This window comes from Equus asinus, chromosome X, assembly GCF_041296235.1.
Source record: "Equus asinus isolate D_3611 breed Donkey chromosome X, EquAss-T2T_v2, whole genome shotgun sequence".
NCBI lineage: Eukaryota > Metazoa > Chordata > Mammalia > Perissodactyla > Equidae > Equus > Equus asinus.
Window position 1 is genome coordinate 136,199,254 of NC_091820.1, and position 18,535 is coordinate 136,217,788.

General features: G+C 41.4%; 1 protein-coding gene across 7 annotated transcripts in view; it reads left to right on the forward strand.

Moving 5' to 3' along the window:
• MTM1 (myotubularin 1) overlaps positions 1–18,535 on the forward strand; it is a 98,244-nt gene that overhangs the window by 65,337 nt on the left and 14,372 nt on the right. For all 7 annotated transcript variants that reach the window (XM_070502159.1, XM_044763395.2, XM_044763391.2 and 4 more), the window contains 5 exons: positions 69–152; positions 2,306–2,455; positions 6,570–6,758; positions 11,012–11,197; positions 18,083–18,289. In XM_070502159.1, coding sequence (XP_070358260.1) covers positions 69–152; positions 2,306–2,455; positions 6,570–6,758; positions 11,012–11,197; positions 18,083–18,289 — 816 coding nt within the window. The remainder of the gene's footprint in view (positions 1–68; positions 153–2,305; positions 2,456–6,569; positions 6,759–11,011; positions 11,198–18,082; positions 18,290–18,535) is intronic.

Sequence of the window (18,535 nt, forward strand, 5' to 3'; positions counted from 1 at the left end):
ATGTAGTCTTGATAGACTATTAGTTTCTTCACGCTGAACTTTAAATCCTTTTTTCCCCCCTTTTCTAGCCAATATTTGCATTTTTAAACGAAGAAAAGTTTAATGTGGATGGATGGTTGGTTTATAATCCAGTTGAAGAATACAGAAGGCAGGTAAGTCAACAGGTACTGTGACGTGTGGTGAATCTCAAATACGCATGGTGATAATGCATCATCAGTCATGCCCTTTGAGAATCAATAACATCTTTGCTAAATATATATTAATGGCAGTGGTATAATATACCTTCCTCTATCTATTACTATGTAATTTATGACCTCATTTCATAGCCATATTCAAGCTGCATTGAAGGCCGGTTGGCTAAGGTCTATTTCTTTCCCCTACATGAAGAGCATGAGTTCTATGTTGTTCATGAAACGGATGAAATACTTGGAGTCTGGAAAAGTCAAATTCTATACCCTACTATTTGGGAGTTGATGTTACTGTATATATATATATTTGGGAGCTTAACTATTACTGGCAGTTGGATTTCAATTATATTTATTCCACTTTGCAGATTCAAATGAGTTAGAACTGTTTTCCTGTAATGATGACTTGTTCAAGAAAGCTTTGATGGCTGTATTAGAGTTGCCTTAGTAAACTTTACCTACATGCATATTTATTTGGTGTAAGAGGCATGGTATAATGTTGCTGTTTAGGGACAAAGGGCTCTTGTGGCCTTTTTTGTGAAGAAGATCCTGTGCACGTTATGTAACAAGTATAACCAAGTCTATAGGACACCCAGGAGTTTTGTGATAGAATTTTTTATAGTTGTCATTCTACAAAGCTCTTAAAATAATTGGGAAATTTTGTTGAACGAGCTTTGAGAATCAAATCAAGCCCAGTGTCTTTATATGAAAGGGCAGGGAAAGTAGAAGTAAAGTAAAATTGCAGACCCCTGGACTTTAAGAAGAACCTTCTAGCCACCACCTCCACTAATAAGCACCTGGGTTGATTTCCTTTTTTAGTCTTGATCAGTGGTTTGTGTATTCATAAACAGATTCGATGCTCAGGGATGTGAGTCTGGAAAGTTTATCTCTAGAGCATGTGTATGAGGTAGTATGTCCTATTGCTTCTAGAAATCAGCTTTAGACTATTGAGTTTTCAAAGGCTGTGTATACCTCATGTTAATGACCTCTATTCTGGGTCAGTTATTGAGGCAGAAGAAGGATCATTAAAACATTTTGCATGCTTTGGAGACCTCTGTAGCATTACGTATTAAAACATTTGTACCTTATTTTTGGCGTGTTATTGACAATATTAAGACTTACTTTCTAGGTCAAAGCTTCTAGCTTGAAACAAAACAGTTCTTGTTTTTAAGTTTGCATGCATATCTGAACTGTTGAAAGTATTTTGTTCTAGACTGCCATTATATTCCATCTTTTTTTCTTATAACTTTCTGATGGGACTTATAACTCTAATTGGACTCAGCATCAGACTCATCCGTTTGGTCGGTGGTCTATAGGACCAGACCTAAAGAAAAGGTACAATGTCTTTCCCCAAAGCAAGCATCCACATAGCTGACTTTCGTGTGTCTATTTGTGTATTTGTGAGTATGGGGAGAGAATATTCCACCACCTCTGGATCTTGTCCATACTAGATACAATTTTGCGGGTAGACGGTAGTATGGGAGGTGTCTTCCATGTCTCCTTGTCACATTTTCAGTCTGCTTAGCATGCAAATGACTGTATTTCTCACACAACCTATAGGGAGATCACCCATCCCAAGCAACTTGGTTGAAAAAACTCCTAGGAGGTGGCGAAATGAGCCTCCCCAGAGGGGTTTCCTTTATTTCCCCTCTGTGGCTTTCTTCATAAACTTAGCCTCTTTCTACTTTGGAGCAGACTGAAGCATTCACTCTGTTTTGAGTAGGGAGAGGAAGTTCCCTGATCTCGTTTCTACCCTCAATTAGACACGGTTACACCATGTACTTTTCTGTGGGGTGGGGGGATCGCAGGTCGGGGTGAACTTGGGTTTATCTTTATTGCAGGAGTAGTGAAGAATAGCTTGACATGAAGTAAAGGAAGATCTCAAATTCAAGAGATTCTGTATTTACCAATGATAGTTTAGAATTATGGAAACCACCAGTGTTTTGTCTTGTGTTCTCATGTTGTCTGGGTTATTGATTTGGCCCCTAATTATAAATCAGTAGGCTGTCACTCCCCTGTAGTCAAAGAGGCATGTGCAGATTCTGCTAGAAAGGAGGCCCAAGGCCGAATCCAGGGGTGAAGTCACACAGCACTGACTTGGACTTCCTTTTTTCCTGCAGGGCTTACCCAATCATCATTGGAGAATAACTTTTATTAATAAGTGCTATGAACTCTGTGACACTTACCCTTCTCTCTTGGTGGTTCCATATCGTGCCTCAGATGAGGATCTCAGGAGAGTTGCAACGTTTAGATCCCGAAATCGAATTCCAGTGAGTACTGCAATTGTTTTTTTCAGAGTGCCTTTTTTCCGTAAAAACGGTAGTCCGGTAATTCAGAGAAACACTCTTTTGGAATTTCAATCCAACAAATGATTATCAAGTGCCTCTGAGTGCAAAGCTCCATGCCAAATGGGAAAAGAAGGACAACAGCACCTGCCTTCCAGGAACTCACGCTCAGGGACGGAGGAGAAATGCAAGTAGTTCGTATATGAGAGAGGGTACAAGTAATGCTGTCATACGTAAACCAAGTGCTACGTGGAAGGACAGAGGAAAGGACAGTGTCTTTGTGGTTTCGTCTTTGTAGCACAATACCTGACATATGATAGGCTCTTGATAAACGTCGGCCGAGTCATGCTGGAAACCATGCACTTTCTTACGTTATAGAGCTATTAATACAGGCTTTTACATAGGATTAGCTTATCCTCGTCACGTTTGCAAGCTGTGCTAATACATCAGCAAACTGTAGTCAAGTGCAGGTTATTTCAGACAGTATACTCACGGTATCGTTGGACCTAGTGCACAAAGTTCTCTTTGACTCTTAAATATTTATGTATGAGTCATACTGTCTACTCTGTATACATAAATTTTATTGACTAAAAATTTAGAGAATTTCTTCCCCTCTGTTAATTTTCAGGGCATGTCATAATAAGTACATTGTTTTATTTTGGATTTTCAACAAAGGTTGAAGAAACTAAGATTTAATGTCACTTTGCCTTTAACTTCCAAGTCTAAACATTTTTGTCCTTAAAAGGATATTTGTGTAAAACTTTTGTATACTGTCAACATAATATGAATTGTAACTTTTAAAATTTACTTGCTTCTCTAATTATGAGTGCCCGTTCATGTCTTCATGACATATTGTGCTTGAAAGTATGTTCTTTAGGTCATTCTGCTGGAACACAGTGCTAGTGAAGCTGGAGTTATGAGTTCGCCCCTCTTGTGCTCTGTCTGGACAGACTTTTCTGTGTCAGCCGCAGACTCCTGCCCTGCCCTGGCCAGCTGTCTTGATAATACATGCCTTGCTCACTAGAGAACTTGGCTGGGGCAGTGTGGATCGATTTTGTTTACTCCTTCATTCAATTCCTATTTATTGAACATCTACTGTGCCAAAGATATGTGTGTGTGTGTGTGTGTGTGAATTTTGTGGGACTGGGGTCGGGAGAGGAAAGGAAACAACTGCGCCGGGTGCCCTGTGCTCAGGCTGCCGTCTTGATCCAGTGGTTCCTCCTATTCTCAGTGAATGAGAGCCCGCTATGGAGCGCATAGAATGCTGAACTTTTTATGTATTTATCCATTTTAGTGATCCTTCTTACTTTGTGATGGCCACCAATTTACATTTATTTTTCCTAACAAAACTAAGGCTCAGCCGTCCATCACCTCTATATCTTTAGTGATTATCATACTTAATAATATCTAATAGTAGATAATGTACTCTTTCCGATATGCCTTCTAACCACCTGACTTTTGACTATAACCCAGAAAACATAGGTGCTTTTAATGCAAAATCATTAATATTTGATATCCAGTTCTTTTTTTTTAAAGCCCATATAAAAATACAGAAAGAATTGATGAGAAAGCAATCTTGTTATTTTGTGCACAAATAAGATACTAACTATTATAAAATATCTATTGACGGCTAAATCTTTGTGTATGTCCTTAATTATTTATGCCTCTAGATATTAACTTTAAGAAGAAGAATCTAATATGGTACCCTATGCTTTAAAAGCATTCACAGTAGTTGATATTGTGAAACTAGCATGATTTGTTCCTGGTCAGCTATGCAGCAAGCATCCTTTTTAAAAGTTAGTTGAGATCCCAAAAGAAAAAGAAAGTAAGAGATGAAATAACTCATAAGAATAGCATTTCCTAACATGGCCTGGTGAGTCCAGTCGCAAGTCTCCAAGCAGAGAGAGGAGGGATGTCCTTTCCTCTGTCCTTCCACGTAGCACTTGGTTTACGTATGACAGCAGGTGGCACAGGACAGTCTCTTGCATGTGACCCAATTTAAATTTAAAACTTGCTGAGGGTCTTTATCAAATGTTAAGCCTCTTGTATGTGTAGCAGCTTGCTCTTTTGAAAGTGATCTATCAAATCATCACATTGTGCACCTTAAACTTACAGTGTTATATGTCGATTATATTTCAATAAAGCTGGAAAAATTAAATTACAAATAAATAAATACATAAAATTGATCTCATGTCTTTTATCTCTCTTGAAGCAAAGGCCGTAGGAGGTAGGCGGGGCAGATGTCATCTCCACATTGTAGCTAGACCATGGAGCTGGAGGAAGGCCAGTGTTTTTCCCAAGGCTTCCCAGTTCTGAGCCTTTGGACCCTTAGTCAGGGGCCACAATGGTGGGGTTTTGGGGTTTGTTTTTGTTTTTTGTTCTGTGAGGAAGATTGGACCTGAGCTAACATCTGCACCAGTCTTCCTCTATTTTGTATGTGAGACGCTACCAGAGCATGGCTTGATGATCAGTGTGTAGGTCCACACCTGGGATCCGAACCAGTGAACCCTGGGCTGCCAAAGCAGAGGGTGCAAACTTAACCAGTGCACCACAGGCCAGCCCTTCACAATGGTGTTTTTAACTGGTCTCTGGCATGGTGCAAAGACTCAATGGATGAGTGTTCGTTCATATTATCATATAATCTTTTCTCACTATCCCACTGTCATTATTATGCACATCAAGTTTTTATGAACATAAATGCTTGTCATTTGCCATTGTGGAGGGGGTGACTTCAAAGACAACAGCGTATCTGACCTGATTTTAAGTGAGCTCAAACACTTCTGCTTGTTTTAGTTCTTAGGTCTGCTTTTCATGGTTTTTCATATCTGATATCACTGGCCACCCAGCCTGCCTCTAGATGCTAACTCGAGCCAGCATGCCTGCGCTGCACTAGATGCTTGATGGGCATTCTTCATTCGGTCCTCCCAGCAGCCCCAGGAGATAACGTCCTCCCCATGTGAAGAAAGAGGAAAGGGAAGGGACTGGCTGTGAGCCCAGTGCCCAGGTTAGAGCCTGGGGCAGACATGGACCCGCCCCCAGAGCCCCGTGCTGTTGCCTGCCACACTCACCTCCCGGCTCCTCCTTTTTTCTTTTTTAACAGCTTTATTGAGATATAATTCACCTACCAAACAACTCACCCATTTAAAATGAACAATTCTATAGTTTTCAGTGTATTGCATTATTAGCCACCTTTTACAGATATTGTTTCTCATGTGCTATGAGCTGAGAAACTAGATATCAAATATGCTAGGCTGGTGTGCAAAATGAGAGAAGATTGATTCTGAATAAAGGCTCAAAGGGGGCCTTGGGTTCGCAGGTTCGGATCCTGGATGCAGACCTACTTGGCTCGTCAGCCATGCTGTGGAGACATCCCACCTACAAAGTAGAGGAAGATTGGCACAGATCTTAGCTCTGGGAGAACCTTCCTCAAGCAAAAAAAAAAGAGGATTGGCAACAGATGTTAGATCAGGGCCAATCTTCCTCACAAAAAAGTTAAAAATAAAAAAAGACTCGAAGAGCTCTGCTAGGTGTGAGGTATCCAAGCTTTATTGTGGAGACTCTGGCAGCTTTCTTGGCTGTCCTAAGATCTTTTTTAGTTCCTTTGAGTTCCCCCCTGCCCCCCATTGTGTGAGATTCTAGAATTGAGACTGCTGGGAAAATGACCTGTAGACAGGAGTTGGTATCATGAGAAGTATACAGTACCAGAGATGATTTTCTGTACCTCTCACTTTTTGCTAAAGCTGTTTCTGTGTGATAACAAATCCAGTGGAAGCTACAGAATTGAAATCATATCAGAAGCTTTCTGTTTCCTTTAAGTGATAGAATTTTTTAGGTAAGCATTGTACTTCTCTTAGATGTGGCGCTAATTAAGAAAAGACTAGTAAAGGGGTTGTTGTTCTCATTGTCTCGGAGTAGTCACCATTGTTAAATGTGTGTTTCTGGGCACTCACAGTGAAATCGCAGGTGAACAATTTTTCCATTTCAGCAAAATCAGGTTCACTTCATCATGATTGTTAGTGCTTTATTTTTTATAGTTTTAATTGTTTTCTTGAGATTTGTTTTTTTTCTTGATAGCTTAAAATTTCTGAACTAACCATAGGTGCTGTCGTGGATTCATCCAGAAAACAAGACTGTCATTGTACGTTGCAGTCAGCCTCTTGTCGGTATGAGTGGTAAACGAAATAAAGATGATGAGAAATACCTTGACGTTATCAGGGAGACTAACAGACAAATTTCTAAACTCACAATTTATGATGCAAGACCCAATGTAAATGCAGTGGCCAACAAGGTGAGTATATTTAATGATGTAATAGAAACTTATCTTACATACAGCATGCGGTGTGTGCATGAATGTTTTTGCCATAGTATGTCAACATATGGGTTAGAATTAGTAGTTAAACTTAGTTTAAATGAGAAAACTAGGGTGCCGGCCCCGTGGCCGAGTGGTTAGGCTTGCGCACTCCACTTCGGCAGCCCAGAGTTTTGCCAGTTCGGATCCTGGGTGTGGACATGGCACCGCTCATCAGGCAAGGCTGGGGCAGTGTCCCACATGCCACAACTAGAAGGACCCACAGCTAAAAATACACAACTATGTACCGGGGGGATTTAGGGAGAAAAAGGAAAAATAAAGTCTTTAAAAAAAGAAAACTAGTTTACTTAGGTAGAAAGTAGTTTTAGTCTCAGAACATATCTTAAACAAAAGTTGAATGCGTTAAAATCAAATGAAAATAATTTTCTGGTAAATTAGGCAAATCTACAACTGTAAGGAACTTGAATTTTGGCCATAATCTTAGGCGAAAGTTAGAATCTCTTTGGAGCTCTTTCGGCTGTTGACGTTCGCTCTCAATGTGTGCACTCTTAAAGCATCTGTGAGGAGTTGTGGGAAGCTGAGATTGTTAAAATCTTAAATCTGTGGCTTTATCAAAACAGTCTCTTCACTATACTCATAAATGTGTATTCTCATTTATATAAGATAATTCAAAAATGAGTAGATCTATGTATGTGAATTTTACAATCACACACACACTGTTGTTATTTTCAAAGAAATCTGTCTCAGTTGTCTTCTTGGCCTTCTTAAGTAGAATATGGAAGTGCCCCTAAGGTTGGTTGGGGCCATCATTGTGAACGTGAGTGGCTACATTGTGTCACCTTCGGGAGCTCCTCTGAAGCTGTTTGCCCCTACACTAGATGGCCCCAGATTGATATGCTTTTTACGTTCGATTTCTCCTTTTTCTTTTCTCTTTTCCTTCTCTCGTTATTGCCAGCTGCCGCTTCCGAGTGCTCACATTGGGCCTGCCCCTGGTTGTTCACCCTCATCCCGCCTTTCAGATTCGTTGTTTCTCCTTAGCTGTAGGCTTAAATGTCATCATCTTGAATTACTTGCCTCTCCCGAGGTCATTTCTCGGGTGTCTTCAGTTATTCAGAGCACAAGACAAGCACCTGAAAGCACAAGTCCTCGAGCAGCCCGGACGGACGCAGCAGCTTCCTAACTGGAACCTGTGACGTCTCTCTACGCGAGGGTGTGGAGGACGGCATGCCGGAGGGGGGGCTCCACTTGTCATTATTTGCACACGGGTCATCATCTTACACATTTACCCCTGGGGAGCCCCTCGCCCCTTGCGTGCTCTTGGACCAGCTCTTACTACAGTTGGGTTTTGTTTAGGTAATGAAAATGATTTTGAAATTATATGTAAAGCAATCAGGAAGTGAAATCGATAAGTAAATTAGGAATTATAAATAAAACATTTAGGAAATTGTCTAAATATGAGTATCTTTTAGGATTATTCTTAACGTTATTTCTGTTCTGCTGTTGTTCATATATAACTCAGAGTTGAATACATGTGTAAAACACACTATTTCCATGTATACATTTAGCCTGAAATAGATATAACATTAAAATGAGGTATTTAGAAAGAATATTTTAAAATATTAAAATGTATAAAATGAACATCTCATATTAACTCTAAATTTTGTTGTTATAGCAGTAGAATTCTTGAATGCCTTTTTAGCACTCAGGAAATATGCCTGTGTTTCTGGTCCCCTTTGGAATAAAGGGAAGGAAAAAATTAAGGAAAAAGCCTAGGCTTTGAAGATGTCTGCATCATTCTTGAAAAACCACACACAGGTTCCCCTCCTCCCTCAACCGTGTCTCTCCTTTAGTCATCTATATCCATAGCAACCGGCCTTTGGACCTTTATGTTGTCGTACTAGGTAATCTGGATTGTTCTTTTTTGTTGAATGGAAAAAAACTGAAAAGAAGACTTCAAAAATAACCAGAGATGGAGAATTTGAACTTTTGGGAACTCAATCTGTGCTTGACTAATTGATTTTTACCCTTTTGACTTCTGTTCTCTTTGGACCTAATTGTTCCTCCCTTGCGGATATTTAGAAATTTACAAGCCTGGATGTAACAAGTAACATCACACCATTTTAAATTAAACAAACCAATCCCGGGGCGGCAAGCTGCAGCCCCAAGCTGCTTCAGTCTTGTGGCGGTGCACTGTGATGAATTAAAGCGGAACTGTATTAGTGTCTGTTTTTGCCAGAAACCTTAGCAATGAGTGATGAGGCTATTTTCCTTTTAGTTTTTCGCATATCGTCTTCAGTTATTTGTGAAGGAAACTCCAGTGTTGAGAATCTCTTTGAAAATCACCGTAACTGTTTAAAAACCCCATGTGCAGAGAAGTAGGCCGCCTGTCTGTGGGAGGGTGACATATGTCGTTGCATTATAGGCTTGCAGATCTAGCAAAACTTAGACTCGCCCTTTCCTTCCTGCCCTGGGCCTGCAGTTTACAAAAGTGACTGCCAGGTGGAGGAGCACCTCTGCCGGGACCTCCCTGTGGAGCTGCCGGGTATTATTCCCTGAGGCCTGGATGGCCAAGAAGAGGGGAATGTGGCCCATTTGTCTATTTTTTCATTAGCTAATAACTTTTGAAAACAACAAAGTGAAGGTTTATTGTCTACTTACTGCTGACGCTATTTATAGCAAGCTTTAAAAATAAATTTCTGTCTAAATAAAATATATTTTCTCACCTAGAGTCTGGAGACCCAGGCCTCGGGTTCGCACATAGGTCTTCAGGTTTGGAGTTCCAGGGGGCAGCCTTCCTTCCCCTCAGGAAGCCTTCTCTGAGACTGACTCTAGAAAACCGCATAGGCTGCACGTGGGCCCTTCTGTCCCGAGCTGCCAGTTTATATTCCTTCTTTGTTAGCAGTAGAAAGAAAAGAGGCCTCATGTAGCGAGGACACGTTTGTCTGGTGCCTTCCCCTTCACTCTTCCGTTCCAGGCGCATCTCCCTGTCCTCTTGTTACAGACGCTCCAGAGGTAGTATAACGTTGCTCTGACTGTATACCTACCTTTACTGGCGAGTTTACACATTCATATGTTTTCACAGTGTTAATTAGCCTCCTTCATTACAGCTTATAGAACATTGCTTTCTTCAAAAGTCTCTGAATTATTGAACTTTTTCTTAAAGGGCCAGAGGTCGCATGTTCCATGGCATTTAAAAACATTAAGCAGACTGCAGACAGATTCCTAAACAAAAGCATAGCATTTCTTTTTGCCTATGTGGGAAACAGGCGTCTTCACCATGCTGCCAAGGTGGCCCAACGCCAGCCCTGGCAAGTTGGGACTTGGAGGCGCTGTGGGAGGCAGCGGCCGTCTCGCCTCCTCTGGGAAGCTGTTGTGTGCGGAGGGCCCGCTGCGCGGAGGGCTCTGTCCTTGGTGTTTGCTTAGCCGGGACACATGGTGTGCTTGGAAAGGGTCAGGCTTTGAAGGCAGACCATTTAAATTCTACTGATCACCCGCGTGACTTTGGGGACAGTTAAATAGCATCTCTTCTCATTTGCAAAATGGGGATAGTCATACCTATCTTGCAGCATTGCTGTAAGAGTTAGATAAAATTATGTAAAGCAAGAATCAGTATCTGGGATGTCATGGGGCTCATTAAATGGTGGCTGGTGTTAGCTGTTGTAGAATACGATTCCTCTTAATCCTGTGAGACCAAGGTAGTATTACCCCTTATTTTATAGGAGAAGACATTGAGGCTCAGAGAGGTTGAGTGCCTTGCCCCAGATCACACAGCAAAGAGGGACTGAAGCTGGGCTGTCAACCTGGGTCTGTCTGACTCTAAAGCCTGTTGTTTTCCTCTAGCCCATCCTGTCCCACGTGAGCGCTGTCACAAAGCCAGTACCTCCACCTGCAGAGTACCGTTACACAACTGATGGAGGACAAGGACGGACCTGCTCTTGCCTTTCCAGACCTGGAAGAAGAGCTAGTAATCATAGGACATTCTGAAAATGATTTTTTTCTCGCAAATATAGATCCCCAGGAAATTGCCAGCCTAGCAGCTTTTTTTCTATCTCAAAATATGACTAAGGTTGTTGAGGCTTCGTGTTGGATAGAAGACAAGTCACATCAGTTATTGTATCTAAGTTGGAGGGTTTTAGGTTGCGATTTTGAGGAACAATAACTTTTGGAATATTTGTGTAAATTACTGATGCAATAGAAAACCCAACCAATTGTTTGTATATCTTGTTTCTTAGGCAACAGGAGGAGGATATGAAAGTGATGATGCATATCACAACGCAGAACTTTTCTTCTTAGACATTCATAACATTCATGTTATGCGAGAATCTTTAAAAAAAGTCAAAGACATTGTTTATCCTAATGTGGAAGAATCTCATTGGTTGTCCAGTTTGGAGTCTACTCATTGGTTAGAACATATCAAGGTAAGCACATTTTTTAAAACAAAGATTTACATATATAAAAAAGAAAGTAATTGTTGGGGCCAGCCCGGTGGCGCAAGGGTTAAGTTCACACATTCCACTTCGGTTCAGATCCCAAGTGCGGACCTACGCACTACTTGTCAGGACATGCGGTGGCGGGCGTCCCGCATATGAAGCAGAGGAAGATGAGCACAGATGTTAGCTGAGGGCCAGTCTTCCTCAGAAAAAAGAGGAGGATTGGTGGTGGATGTTAGCCCAGGGCTGATCTTCCTCAAAAAAAAGTAATTGTTTAGTGGAAAAGGAATATTTTTTAATTCCTTAAATTTGAAAAACTTGAACAGTGAGAGGTGAAATATCCATAGTTTGGGTTCTATATTTGACAGCTTTGTGTTTCTTTATAATTTGTTTACCCAAATTAAAGATTTCACGGCATCGCCACCAGGATATGTTTAGAGTTTGTAGAGCTGTCACTTCCATCTCATCAATAGGAAGCAGTTGAGCCTTGCACAGGGGTAGGAATAGCCACTGTATTATCTAACTGCTACTGAACATGACCCTCAAGGCAGAGAGCGATCGTTTGTATCGAAACTAATCTCAAATTGACTGATTTTAAAGAATGAGTTTGGATTTTTATTATATTGAATCCTTCATCTTGATAAAGGCATCAAAAACCTTCCTTCTTTTAAAAGCAAAAGTACTTGAAGCTGGGGGAACTAATACTTTTACTTCTGTAAACAAATAAAAAGTCTACTTTAAATAGGTGAATTATTGATATAGATGGTTTTCTAGTCAAATTTTATTTTCCAACTTGATAGGAATCATATTTTTATCTTGTCTCACTTTCACTTTTTCTTAATTTGTCATCCTCAAAAACGATTCTAAGTAAATGTAATGTGGTATTCTCGATGGGGTCCTGGATTAGAAAAAGAGTCTTCGGTAAAAAGTAAGGAAATCTGAATAAAGTGTGGACTTTATTAAAAATAAATTAAGTTTCTTAATAATTTAATAATGTATCGGGGGTTGGCCTGGTGGCGCAGTGGTTAAGTTCGCACATTCCACTTCAGTGGCCTGGGGTTCGCCGGTTCGGATCCCAGGTGCAGACATGGCATCGCTTGTCAAGCCATGCTGTGGCAGGTGTCCCACATATAAAGTAGAGGAAGATGGGCACCGATGTTAGCTCAGGGCCAGTCTTCCTCAGCAAAAAGAGGAGGATTGGCAGATCTTAGCTCAGGGCTAATCTTCCTCGGAAAAAATAAATAAATAATGTTTCAACATTGGTTCAATAGTTGGGACAAATTTACCATACTATTAGAAGATGTCAATAATAGAGGAAACTGAGTCGAGTGTATGGGAACTTTTTGTAGTACCTTTATACCTTTTCTGTAAATCTAAAATTATTATAAAATAAAGAGTTTATTTTAAACAAGGAGTGTGCTCGTTATGTACAGACCATCATGCTAGACCCTGTGAATGGCAAAAGGTGTAAGACATACTTCCTGCCTTTAAGGAGGTTCTTAGGGTTGAAGAGATGATATGTATGTGTAAAAAGAAACATAATATTCCAAGGTACTGTATGTGAAGTACCAGTGAGGCTTCATAGCAAAGTCAGTGGAAGGAACAGGCTCTTTGGATTCAGTGGGGCTTGATCCTGGTCCTTGAAGAAAACAGAAAGGATGAGGGAGTCCATTCTAGAGAGAGAGCAGGCTGGACAAGAGCTCAGAAACAGGCCTTGGTAAGGCCTAGTTGGGAAAAGTGAGAGTTTCTGTAGTCGCAGGTTAATCTAGAGAGATCTGGGAGAAGCCAGGCATTCTGGGGCCTTGACTGTCAAGTTAGGTTATAGGGAGCCCCAGAGGTTTTGAAATAGTGGGTTATTTTAGGAAAATGTTCTGGTAGCTGCTTATAGAATAGACAAGAGAGGGAAGAAAGTAAAGTCAGAGAAAACAGAACCATTTCAAGCGTCCAGAGATGGGGTAGTAATGGCCTAGATTAGAATGCTGCCGGGTGTGTGTGGGATGAGGCACTAAGAAAGGGACAGACACGAGCTATTTCCAAGGAAGGGTCTGTAGTATTTGATGATTAGCTAGATGCAGGATCTAAAGAAATGTAGGATGATACCAAGAGGTTGAGCCTGGCTAACTGAGAAAATGATGTCACCATTTGTAGATGAAGGGTAGTCCTGACTGGGCCTTTGGTCAAGAGAAACACCATGCACTTGGGGTGGTGGCGGGCCGTCAACCCAGTGTGTCTAATAGGCAGTTTTTCATGCAAAGTGGAACTAACAAAGAGGCTTGGGACTAAGATGTAGGCCTCGGAAGCAGCTCTTGGGCAACAAAGTCAAGCCAAGCCTTTTAATGAGGATGCTGAGAGAGAGGATGTACAGAGAGACCAAGGACTGAGAATGGGCAGGAGGCGAGAGGTGGAGCTCATCAGAGAGAAATCAGGAGATCAAAGAAGGATATTGGAATTTAAAGAAAGGAGCTAAGAGTCGGTGGTACTTCAAACATATTTATTGGGGACATCCTTGATGACCTTGGGGGGCAGACTTTTATGGGTGTCTACAGATGGGGTGGAGGAGAGTGGAGGAAATTGAAGTAGTGAATACAGACTATTCTTTTGAAAAGATAGTTAAAGGAAGGGAAGGGTCGAGGGTCATATGATTTCAAGAAGAGTTTTTTAAGGGCTTTTGTAGACAAAGAGAAAAGATACACTTTAGGCATTTTTTTTAAAGGAAATGACACAGATCTGAAAAGGTGATTATAGCAGGATGTTTATAATAGTGACAAATTGGAAGCAACCTAAATGTACAAGAAAAGTTTTATCTGTATAATGAAATACTATGCAGTCATTAAAAAGCATGTAATGTGCTATCTGTTAACACAGGAAATGCTCAGTGTGTAAGAGTGAAAACGCTTTGAAAGCCCTAATGAAGGAAAACATGTTTGTATGCAGAGAGCTTTAGGAATGGCGTCAAAAAACACGTTAACAGTTATTCTTTCTGAGTTAATCGCACTATGGTCATTTTAATTTTCTTCTTTGTGCTTTTCTTTGTTTTCTCCATTTTTTTCAGTGAGTATCTGTTACTTTTGTAACTAAGGGGAAAGGCTTTTTTTTTTTTTGAGGAGAGAGCACAGGTACAGGAATGATTGGCAAGGTGAGTCACCCCGCACTCTGAGCTAGATAGAAGAGACTGGTTGAAAGTAGGGCTCATTCAGTGGCTCTGGTGTGTGAGGAAACGAGGAGTCAAGGCCACCTGCAAAAGATGAAGCATGGAAGTTAGGATTTACGGAATATGGAGAATGTTGTAAAAGGCCCCTGGACATTTTTATAGTTTTGTCCATAGAGATGGGGATTCAAAAGAAATTAGAGAAACTGTCATTGTTCTTTGAGGAGACCAGGTGTAACTGGGGAGCCCAGGTGGACACATGTACCAAGATCTGACTCAGGGCTTCCCAGGTATGAGTCAGATGGTAGTGGTTCAGACAGGGGAGCAGAGATGTGGGTAGCCTTAAGCTGGACCTTGAAGACTGGGTGGGAATTGGGGGGGACATTTGGGCAGTGCTCCTTCTGGAAGCTCTAGGGGAGAATCTGTTCCTTGCCTCGTCTAGCTTCAGGTAGCTGCTGGTGTTCCTTGGTTTGTGGCCGCCTCGCTCCAGTCTCTGCCGCCATGATCACGTTGCCTTCTCTCCTCTCTGAAATCTCTGTCCTATCAGGATACATGGATATAATTTGGAGCCCACCTCCATAATCCAGGATAATCTCTCCATCTCAAAGTCATTAACTTGATCACGTCTGCAAAGTCCCTGTGACTATCTAAGGCAGCATTCACAGGTTTCTGGGGGTTAGGACCAGGACGTCTTTGGTGACCATTATTCAGCCTTCCGCACTATTTGACAGCCTCGGGGCTGCTGAATGACATGGGGCATGGCCATCACTAACCTGCACTCAGGTGAGAGGGTCCCACCACTCTGCAAAACGGCAAGCCTTTTCGGGTGAGAAGACCACCACCCTTGGCATGTGTCCTAAATCCTCATCCCAGTCCGCTGACGGAGCCCCAACAGGTTGGAAGGAGGTCTCTGGTTTCTGGAGCTTCCATTTTCTCTCTGTCCTTTTCAGTTTTCAATATTCTTCCCCTATATTCCTTCCCATTTTAAAGAGACATATTGTTTTGTGCTTCTTAGAAGGCAGCTAGCCGGCAGCTAGCATTCACTGAACACGTGCTCAATGTCAGCACTTTCAGGGGATTATCTCTTTTAGTCCAAGACAGGCTGGTGGGGGTACCATTCCTCTCATCTCTTCAGAGAGAAAGGAACCACGGTTATGTGACTGGCTTAAGATGTGACCTGTCAGAAGTGGTGGAGTGCGGTTTCAAAGCCAGGCCTTCAGCCATTGAGCTGGTGCTCTAGCCACCGTGCTGTCCACTGCTCCATGGCTGTCATTTCTTCCCATCAGAGTCACAAGTCTATCCGATTATTTAAGTGTTCAGTGATGTGTTTTTGAAAATCTGAATTAGTTTCATTTAGATAATTGTAACTGTTCCTGTCAAGAAGTGATGGAATTCATACTTTATTGGAAAACATCTGATATTTTTAAAGATAATTGGCCAAGATTGCATCCCCTTTTTATTATAAGGAAAGTGCCCGAGAGTCGCCCTCAGCTTCATTAGTTGGACTCCAGTGATCTAGTGTATTACCAGTGCTTCTTAACAGCCATTTCTTCAGAAGGGCCTCGAATTCAAATTGTAAATAGGATTTCGAGGAGATATTTAAAATGCCTGAAGAAATAAACCTGCTCCATTCATTTTAAAAGCAATGATTTTTGTACAAATAATTGATGTGCCGTCAGGTCCCCTAACCTGTCCTTCTTGGCATTACTTTGTCCACTTATCTTCAGTTACTGTTTATGTCAAAATAATAAAATCGCATTTCTTTTAAAATTTCTGTACATCAGACCTTTACTTAGTCTGACTTTTCCTTGAATTAGTTAAAATAAATGAGTATTTCAATTTCCTTGAATTAGTTAAAATTACCATAATAAATGTCTGTTGCACGGCGGTTAGAATTTGGAGAGCTCCAAAATGACATAATATATGTAAATGGCTGATAAGCACATGAAAAGATGGAACCTTCATACACTGATAGTGGGAATGTGAAATGGTATGACCTCTTTTGAAAACAGTTTGGCAGTTTCTTAAAAAGTTGAATAAACGTACATTTACCATATTATCCAACCATTTCACTCTTAGGTATTTACCCAAGAGAAATGAAAACTTATGTCTGTATAAAAATGTATACGTGAAAGCTCACAGCAGCATTATTCATAGTAACCAGTGCTAGAAACAACCAAATGTCCATCAGTGGATGAATGGATAAATAAAACGTGGTCTATCCATACAATGGAGTATTTTTTGGCCATAAAAAGGAATGAAGTAGTGATACAGGCTACAACATGGATGAACCTTGAAAACGTTATGCTAAGTCAAAGAAGCCAGACAGAAAAGGCCACCTATTATATGATTCCACTTATATAAAATTTCTAATAAAGGCAGAACTATAGAGACAGAAAGCAGTTCGGTGTTGGCCTGGGGCTGAGGGTGGGAGCAGAGATTGGCCTTAGATGGCACATGGGAAGCTTTTTGGGTAATGGAAGTGTTCTACAACTGGATTGTGGTGATTGTTGCACAACTGTGTAAATTTATTAAATCTTACTGAAGTGCACACTTATGATGGATAAATTCTATAGTTTGTGAAGTATACATCTGTAAATACCTAAGTCATCAAAAATGACATCATAAGAATAACTCTTTGTATACATAAATTTAGTAGTACTTCTGAGTCTCAAATTTTTACTAGAAGGCCATCACTTTATCTGTAGTGAGTATTCTGTGATTTTTGAGCCACCCAAGAGTTCATATTTTGTCAGTTTAAAGGCTAAAAGGTGATTTCCATTCTCTCAGGTCTTTAAGGTCTAGACTGGACCTCTTGGGCCAGTGATTTTTCTAATATGATCACTCTTATGAGTTAAATTCTGTCCCCTCAAAATTCATATGTTGAAGTCCTGACCCCTAGTAGCTCAGAGTGTGACCTTATAAGGTCACCCCAGATGTAATTAGTTACGATGAGGTCATACTGGAGTAGGGTGGCTCCTAATCCACTAAGGCTGGTGTCCTTATGAAAAGGGGAAATTTGGAGACAGGGACACGTGCACAGGGAGAACAGCATGTGAAGATTGGAATTATGCCGCCACAAGCCAAGGAACTACCGGAAGCTATGGGACAGCCCTGGGACAGGTCGGTCCTGCCCTGGAGCCTTCAGAGGACACGTGTCCCTGCTGACACCTGGGTCTCGGAGTTGTGGCCTCCAGAACTGTGGGACAGTAAATGTCTGTTGTTGAAGCCCCCCCATCTGTGGTGCTTTGTTACAGCAGCCCTAGTGGACTTAGACAATCATATACGTGAAAATAAGTCTGAAATGCAGTTTGGCTGTTTGTGTGTTTGGTTTTAGCAGTTTCTGTAGAGGCAGTGTAACAGATCCTGCAGCTCCTGGTGTTTTGTTCTCAGAAATCTTTCTGTTCTAGACATTGATAGTATTTTCAAACAGGACTTCTTCTAGGGTTAGAAGCTGTAATTTCAGGGGCCGGCCTGGTGGTGTAGTGGTTAAGTTTGTGCAGTCCACTTCGGCGGCCTGGGGTTTGCAGGTTCAGACCCCCAGTGTGGAGCTACACTCCACTTATCAAGCCATGCTGTGGCAGCATCCCACATACAAAATAGAGGAAGATTGGCACAGATGTTAGCTCTGGGCCAATCTTCCTCAAACAAACAAAAAAACCTATAATTTCAAATTTAGCAGTATCTTACAGCTACCCACTGACTCGCATGTTTTTCTCTGCCAGCTTGTTTTGACGGGAGCCATTCAAGTAGCAGATAAAGTCTCTTCAGGAAAGAGCTCAGTACTCGTGCACTGCAGTGACGGATGGGACAGGACCGCCCAGCTGACGTCCCTGGCCATGCTCATGCTGGACAGCTTCTATCGGAGCATCGAAGGTTTTGAAATATTGGTACAAAAAGAATGGATAAGTTTTGGACATAAATTTGCATCTGTAAGTAAACAATAAAGCTGGTTTTTTTAAACGTCAGACTACCACCATTTGGTATTAAAAAACTAGTTGTTGGGGCCGGCCCAGTGGCATAGCAGTTAAGTTCAGTTGCTCTGCTTCGGTGGCCTGGGGTTCATGGGTTCACACTTGATCTTAGCCAAAAGGCCGAGAAGCGATTGGTTCCTGGGGTCAGATCCCTGGTGCGGACCTATGCACCACTCATCCAGGCATGCTTTGGTGGCATCCCAC